General features: G+C 47.6%; 1 protein-coding gene across 1 annotated transcript; it reads left to right on the forward strand.

Annotated features, from left to right (window-relative positions):
* Positions 1-4,910: 4,910 nt before the first annotated feature.
* On the forward strand, positions 4,911-7,773 carry LOC134540460 (ras-related protein Rap-2c). Its single transcript, XM_063383229.1, has 3 exons — positions 4,911-5,005; positions 6,228-6,666; positions 7,462-7,773. Exons 1-3 carry the CDS (start codon positions 4,911-4,913, stop codon positions 7,771-7,773), a joined length of 846 nt encoding a protein of 281 aa, XP_063239299.1.
* Positions 7,774-7,902: the final 129 nt, after the last annotated feature.

The following is a 7,902-nucleotide window of genomic DNA, read 5'->3' on the forward strand; positions in this document are numbered from 1 at the left end:
ATTGGCACACAAAATATTATTATTTTAATTTGTGTTTCATTCAATCATGATAGGTAATATTTTAAATAACTGAACATTACTTTGTTTTTTTCACGCTTGATCATGTGCGCAGTTAATACCGGAAAGCTATGCAGGGAACGGTTTACAATATTGAAGATAGTGAGACAACACAACCCAGTAGGTATTGCTGCGAGCAACTATTTCGCGGTGACGCAGTTGTGTTCATGTAGTTGTAAAAGCTGTAACTTTACATGAATATTTCTGATCCGTTTACAAAATTAGGTACTTACGTATTGACGCCACCCAGCTGCAGTTTTTGGCGGTTTTTAAGTGCCGCCAATCTAACCCCTAAAATTTTTCAATACCTGTGCATTGCTGCTGCAGTCGCAAAAAAATTATTTACCCGTGTATGTTTGTGTGTTTGTTTTGATGAACTTTATTCAAATAATGTGAATGGTAGATTAGGTAAGGTTAGCCACATTAAAAAAAAATATATATAAAATATTTATAATGGTTGCTTAGGAATTACAAATTTAAGATGTGGCTATTCTGACCTTCGGAATCCTATTTATCAGAGTTCATATGGCGACAGCATCAGGCGAAAGAAAACAGAGACTTTTTTGAATCTACGTTAAACTCTATAACGGCCCATTTTCAACCGAAATCCTATTGACTACTTTGTTTTTAATTATTTTTTTTTTAAATTTTTAATATTTTTTATTTTTAAATAAAGTGTTTTATTTTATGATTTGTCGCAAAAACTTTTAGGTGTAGATTGGCGGCACTTAAAAACCGCCAAATCAGTAGGTGGGTTGCGTTAATACGTAAGTACTAGGGACCTGAAAAATTCGCGGTTTCGATGACCTTCAGGATAGTCTACACGGTCCTCTGTACACTCGGGCAAATAACGGCCAGTTCGTTTGGCTGCTGACTTGTGAGTCGTCTCAACTGGTGATTGCCCGAGTTTCGTCACTTCTTTGGTTGAGGGTTTTCTCATTGGCTCAGAGTCGCCCAGACGAACAGTGAGCCAATAGCAAGAGCAGCTTAGAGGTATACGTGTACGAATTTCAGACTATCGCGAGATGAATCTGCGAATTTCTCCGGTCTCTAGTAAGTACACGAGATTAATTAACAGTATAGGGAGTCAGAGAGAGAGAGGAGGGGTAGAGAAGGCCAGAGGTCAGACCACGCCTGTTGACTCAAGCCCGGAGCCCAGGGAGCTCTCTTGGGTCGTTGGCACAACCCCGGTCCCCCCCCCCCACTCCACCAGGTGAGAAAGGTCAAGGAAGTGCGCGACCCCAGCGCACACTCGACGCACCCGGCGCGGCTGCACTCAAGTGCACTTTGACCCGGACACCTGCACGAGAGAGACTGGAAACACTCCCCGGGTCCACTCGCCTCCAGGACGGACTCCGCAGGTCCTCGTATTCCTGGGTGGGAGTCCACGTGTTCATCGTTAGGGAACGGAAAAAAAAACACGCAGATCATTTCGCGATAGTCTGAAATTCATACACGCATACCTTCAAGCTGTTCTTGCTATTGGCTCACTGTTCGTCTGGGCGACTCCGGGCCAATGAGAAACTACCTCAACCAAAGAAGTGAAGAATCTCGTGCAAACATCAGTTGAGACGACTCACAAGTCAGCAGCCAAACGAACTGGCGTTATTTGCCCCGAGTGTACAGAGGACTGTGTAGACTATCCTGGAGGTCATAAAAACCGCGAATTTTTCAGGTCCCTAGGCATAAGATAAAAGGACAAGTTGGAATGGCTGTCTTGGTGCAAAACATCTTCACGATAAATCAACACCTCACATCTACATACGCCATGTTTTGTTGCAAGGTACTTACGTGTCTGCCCTAAAAGGTGATCGGAGCCCATGAATACTTCCAGCATCTCCCCATAGCTCGTAAAAAAACGTAGTAACCGTTGGTTTTTTTTCCCGAGTATCTGCCAATAAGGTCTTAAGAGGTCGTAACATTCTGCGTTTATTGAAAACTGTTCGTGTTGAAGTTAAAACGTAATCTTCGTCTTCTTTTTCTGGCTTACCGAGGGCGAATTTTATGAGCTCTTCACCTGCGATATTGAAGAAATCTTCCTGCTAGAACACCGAAGCTTGTGACATTCATTGGTTTCTTGGTAGCTTTAGTGGGTCGTCAGGCATCAAAGTTTTTTTTACGAGGATGGACAACATAATACCGATTATTCGATACATTATTACAGCCACGATAATTCAAGGATGCATTTCACTACAGACTAAACACAAACTGCTTATACATAGGGACTGAAAAAATGTTGCATGTTGAATGACTAGGGACCTGAAAAATTAGCGGTTTCGATTACCTCCAGGATAGTCTACACAGTCCTCTGTACACTCGGGCAAATAACGCCAGTTCGTTGGCTGCTGACTTATGAGTCGTCTCAACTGGTTTTCCCTGTGATTCGTTACTTTTTTGGTTGAGGGTTTCTCATTGGCCCAGAGTCGCCCAGACGAACAGTGAGCCAATAGCAAGAGCAGCATGTATCTGCGAATTTTTCCGGTCTGTATCAATGACCTTTGGCTGTAGGATATAATTCCCAATCCCTTGTGCTCTCGTGTGAAAGTCACACGCTCATTGGCTACTGGCATGCAAGACTTATAAAACTGGGGAGCATGTGATTGGATAATTCATTGGTTGATGGTTTTTATCATCGGCCCTGAGTCATCCGGATAAACTGTGAGCCAATAGCAGAAGCATAAAAAAATATGTATACCTATGTTTGAATTTCAACCCATCAAGAAATTAATCTACTGTACTACTTTTTTGCTGTATTTATATTATCATTACTAGATACCTGAAAAATTCGCGGATTCATTTCGCGACAGGTTAGAATCCAAACAGTCTACCCTTCTGCTGCTTCAGTGATTGGGCCACAGTTTACCCGAAGGACTCTGAGCCAATGAAAAAAACTTCAACAGAAGAAGTATCAAATCACGAACTACACAGTTAACAGGTTTCTCGAGTCAATAGCCAATGAGCTTATGTAATTTTCCCGAGTGCATTAAGGATCATGGAGTATATCCTATAGGTCGGTGAAATCGCGATTTTTTTTTCCGGTCTCTAATCATTACCATAAGTGAACAGCAAAAATATGATAATAATTATATATATATGTAAACGTAAATAGTAATCCAGAATGTATAAAACAGTACTAATACTGGTCTTAGAAAAAATCATTAAATAGTCAAATAAAATAAATTTAACTTATTGTAATTTATTGTAATGAGAATGTGGGTTCGGACGCGGCAGTCCAAGCGGTGGGGCAGAACCGCAGTGGTTTGTTTACTCCGTGGACGGGAGTCCTTGGACTGGGCGACGGGGCGCGAAGTGGGGGTCACACAGGCGCCCCTGGCGGCCGGTCGATACATTACCGCGCGGAGCTTGCTCGGCCGAGAGAGAGAGAGAGAGGGAGTGAGGGAGGGAGGGAGGGAGGGGGAGGCACGGGTCCACGCCGAGATGCGCTAAATATAGCCGCTCCCAGAGTTCCTCCCCCACCACCGACCCCCGTCTCCTTCACCGAGGCACGTGACGTCTTCGGCGAGGTCTTCGCGAGCAGATCCCACAGAGCAAGGAGGGAAATAAAGAAGTGCGACTCTTACAGTGGAAACTGCAACCATGTTTCACGCGACATGTGTCGCTATCTGTGAGGCGGGCCCATAACTAGAGACCGGAAAAATTCGCAGATACATTTGGCGATAGTCTGAAATTCATACACTCGTACCTTTAAGCTGCTTTTGCTATTGGCTCACTGTTCGTGTGGGCCACTCTGGGCCAATGAGAAACCCTCGACCAAATAAGTGACGAATCACGGGCAAACCAGTTGAGACGACTCACAAGTCAGCAGCCAACGAACTAGCGTTATTTACCCGAGTGTACAGAGGACCGTGTAGACTATCCTGGAGGTCATCGAAACCGCGAATATTTCAGGTCCCTAGTGATGAACCTGCAGCACGAGGTTTTTTTGGTTGAATTCAGACACACTCTGTATACACGTTCTTTGAATGATTCTTGCAATGGGGAAAATTGATTTAAGAACGTTTGTGGACACCAGCCTTTGCTGGTTACACTGTAGGCCTATGTCATTATAAACCTCAGTAACGGACATTTAAAAAAAAATAATATGCTAACACACAGAAAACAAGCCAAAATAAGCCAATCTGATAAAAAAAAAATTTTTCACGAAAAATACCTACTCTTGTGCATAAGTAGACACGGGAAAAAATTCGTGGATTTATTTCGTGATATGACAAAATTCTTCTATTGGTTCACTGTTAATCTGGAGGAGTCAGGGCCAATTGAAGACCCTTAATCAAAGAAGTATGGAATCACGTCACCCAGTTGAGACGCTGTATACGTAGGGACCTGAAAAATTTGCGGTTTAGATGACCTTCAGGATAGTCTACAAAGTCCTCTGTACACTCGGGGCAAATAACGCCAGTTCGTTGGCTGCTGACTTGTGAGTCGTCTCAACTGGTATTGCCCGAGATTCGTCACTTCTTTGGTTGAGGGGTTTCTCATTGGCCAAGAGTCGCCCAGACTAACAGTGAGCCAATAGCAAGAGCAGCTTAAAGGTATACGTGTATGAATTTTAGACTATCGCGAGATGAATCTGCGAATTTTTCCAGTCTCTATTTATATGTCAGCAGCCAATGAACAGATGTCGTTTGCGCGAGTAGGCAGAGGATCGTGGAGTCTATCCTGGAGGTCACCGAACCCGCGAATTGTCCCAGTCCCAATGTCCCAACGTATAAGTGAGAGTGAACTGTGAAACACGTGAACACGACAGCAGTGCAGTTGCGTGTGCGATGTTGTCCGCAGGGTGACGGGGGGAACCATGAGGAGCGGACATTGAGCGCCCGCAGCGAGGCGCCATGAAGGGGCGCCACCAGTTCAGGCGCCGCTTCAGCCTTCAGCCGTCCTCCTTCCTGAAGGAGGAGCCCGAGGACGACCCCAGGCACCTGGCCAGGTAACCAGCGCGACATTCCTGCAGGCATTCCGCATGGCCAGATAACCAGCGCGACATTCCTGCACGCGTTCCGCATGGCCAGGTAACCAGCGCGACATTCCTGCAGGCATCCCGCATGGCCAGATAACCAGCGCGACATTCCTGCACGCGTTCCGCATGGCCAGGTAACCAGCGCGACATTCCTGCAGGCATTCCGCATGGCCAGATAACCAGCGCGACATTCCTGCAGGCATTCCGCATGGCCAGATAACCAGCGCGACATTCCTGCACGCGTTCCGCATGGCCAGATAACCAGCGCGACATTCCTGCAGGCATTCCGCATGGCCAGATAACCAGCGCGACATTCCTGCAAGCGTTCCGCATGGCCAGATAACCAGCGCGACATTCCTGCACGCGTTCCGCATGGCCAGGTAACCAGCGCGACATTCCTGCAGGCATTCCGCATGGCCAGATAACCAGCGCGACATTCCTGCACGCGTTCCGCATGGCCAGGTAACCAGCGCGACATTCCTGCACGTATCTGGCCAGGTAACCAGCGCGACATTCCTGCACGCATTCCGCATGGCCAGATAACCAGCGCGACATTCCTGCACGCATTCCGAATGGCCAGGTAACCAGCGCGACATTTCTACAAACATTCCGCATGGCCACAGATGTATGGTTGAAGTTATTGTTGGAGATGCTACCAAATTTTAGGAAGTAACCATGTTTTAACGTTGCTGCTGTATCTGTGTGCAATGCAGGTATTAATAGACCTACCATGTATAGGGATGGGATTTCCTCTTGCATGCCCACCACGGGGATATGTTAAATTCATGTTTCGGAATGTACCCATGTTTTCACGTTGCTGCTGAAACTCTGTGTACAGCAGGTAGTACTAGGCCTACCAGGTATAGGTATGGGATTTCCTCTTACATTCCCCACCACGGGGATATGTTAAAATCATGTTTCGGGATGTACTCATATTTTCAAGTTGCTGCTGTATCCGTGTGCAATGCAGGTATTACAAAACCTACCAGGTATAGGTATGGGATTTCCTCTTACATGTCCTTCACGGGGATATGTTAAGTGCCGATGAGATCATCGTTCACTGTTTGGTTGTACGTATCTTCATTACTAACTGATGCTATGAGAAGTAAATGTAAGAGGTTGTGTTTGTGATAAAAAATACCAACAGTAATTTGAAAAGTACTCAAGTTGGGAAAGCGACGTGTTGTCGCAGGTCCGAGCGCCACGACCAGTCCCACCAGGCCGGGGTCCTCGCCTCAGCCGCGCCCACCACAGCGGCCCGCCACAAGATCGTCGTCCTGGGCGCAGCCAAGGTGGGCAAGTCCTCGCTCATCACGCAGTTCCTCTACGGCACCTTCTCGCCCAAGTACCGGCGCACCATCGAGGAGATGCACCACGGAGACTTCAGCGTGGGCGGCGTCAGCCTGCGGCTCGACATCCTCGACACGTCGGGCGACCACGAGTTCCCGGCCATGCGCGCGCTGTCCATCTCGTCGGCGGACGCCTTCGTGCTGGTGTACGACGTGACCGATGCCGCCAGCTTCGAGGAGGTGCGCGCGCTGAGGGACCAGATACACGAGACCAAGAAGAGCACCGCCGTGCCCATCGTGGTGGTGGGCAACAAGCTGGATCTGGCCCCCGAGTCCCGGGAGGTAGGTGCCCTCCAGCAGTCTCCAGGAGCCCGTTCTGTGTTTATACTGTTCGGAACCACGTGGATGGTGACTGTTATCCAGTAGCACATAGGAGGTAGGTGCCCTCCAGCAGTCTCCAAGATCACGTTCTGTGTTTCTACTATTCAGAACCACGTGGATGGTGACTGTTATCCAGTAGTACATAGGAGGTAGGTGCCCTCCAGTAGTCTCCAAGATCACGTTCTGTGTTTCTACTGTTCAGAACCATGTGGATGGTGACATTTATCCAGTAGCACATAGGAGGTGTGTGTCATCCGGTATCCTGTTAGTGGTGCTTGTCATTCAAGGGCATTTTGGAGATTTCTGATGTACAGAATCATGCGAAATGTGTCTTTTACCCAGTATAATATAGGTGGTAGGTATCCTCCAGTAAACTATTTATGGGATGTGCTATCCAAGAGCATGCTCTATGTTTCTGTTGATTCAGAACCACATGGATGGTGACTGTAATCTAGTAGAATATAGGAGGTAGGTGCCCTGCAGTAACCTGTTGGTGCTGTGTATCATCCAAGGGCATGTTGGAGGTTTCTTTTGTTCAAAACCACAAGAAAGGTGAATATTGTCCAGTAGCTTTAAATACTGCATGATTTTGGGTGTTTACCAGAAACATATCCAAAGTAGCATATATGAGGTGTGTGTTGTCCAGTTACACATGGAAGATATGTTACATCCTGAAGCATATGGGAGGAATGTAACATACACTAGCATGTAGATGAAGCCCTAGCTAACACTGACCTTACCTGGCGGCTGTTGCAGGTGGAAGTGGACACGACAGAGTCTGTGGTGACTGTCGACTGGGAGAACGGCTTTGTGGAGGCGTCGGCCAAGGACAACGTGAACGTGACGAAGGTGTTCAAGGAGCTGCTGGCTCAGGCCAAGGTCAAGTACAATCTGAGCCCGGCCCTGCGCAAGAAGCGGCGCCAGTCCATGGCGCGACACTCCATCTCGGAGGGCGCGCACGACCCTTCGGCCTCGCACGCCATCCCTTCGCCCGCCCAGCTGGAGCACCTCGAGCAGATACGCGAGCGGCACAGCGGCAGCAAGCGCAACTCCTGCATTCTCTCGTAAGGGAGTGCAGTCTTCCCAGCTATCTTCCACTCCTCCAGTTGATGATTGTCTTTTTGGGATCAGAGCATGCTTTACATTTTCGGAAGACACGTCAAATACAAGAGCGCACAGTGGCAGCAGATGCAACTC

Source organism: Bacillus rossius, chromosome 16 (assembly GCF_032445375.1).
Source record: "Bacillus rossius redtenbacheri isolate Brsri chromosome 16, Brsri_v3, whole genome shotgun sequence".
Taxonomy (NCBI): Eukaryota; Metazoa; Arthropoda; class Insecta; order Phasmatodea; family Bacillidae; genus Bacillus; species Bacillus rossius.

What these genes read in the sequence shown, in the direction of transcription:
- LOC134540460 (XM_063383229.1), top strand. Translation starts at nt 4,911, where the DNA reads ATGAAGGGGCGCCACCAGTTCAGGCGCCGCTTCAGCCTTCAGCCGTCC. An exon ending in GACCCCAGGCACCTGGCCAG is followed by an intron (nt 5,006 to 6,227) that starts GTAACCAGCGCG and finishes GTGTTGTCGCAG; the next exon opens with GTCCGAGCGCCACGACCAGT. An exon ending in TGGCCCCCGAGTCCCGGGAG is followed by an intron (nt 6,667 to 7,461) that starts GTAGGTGCCCTC and finishes CGGCTGTTGCAG; the next exon opens with GTGGAAGTGGACACGACAGA.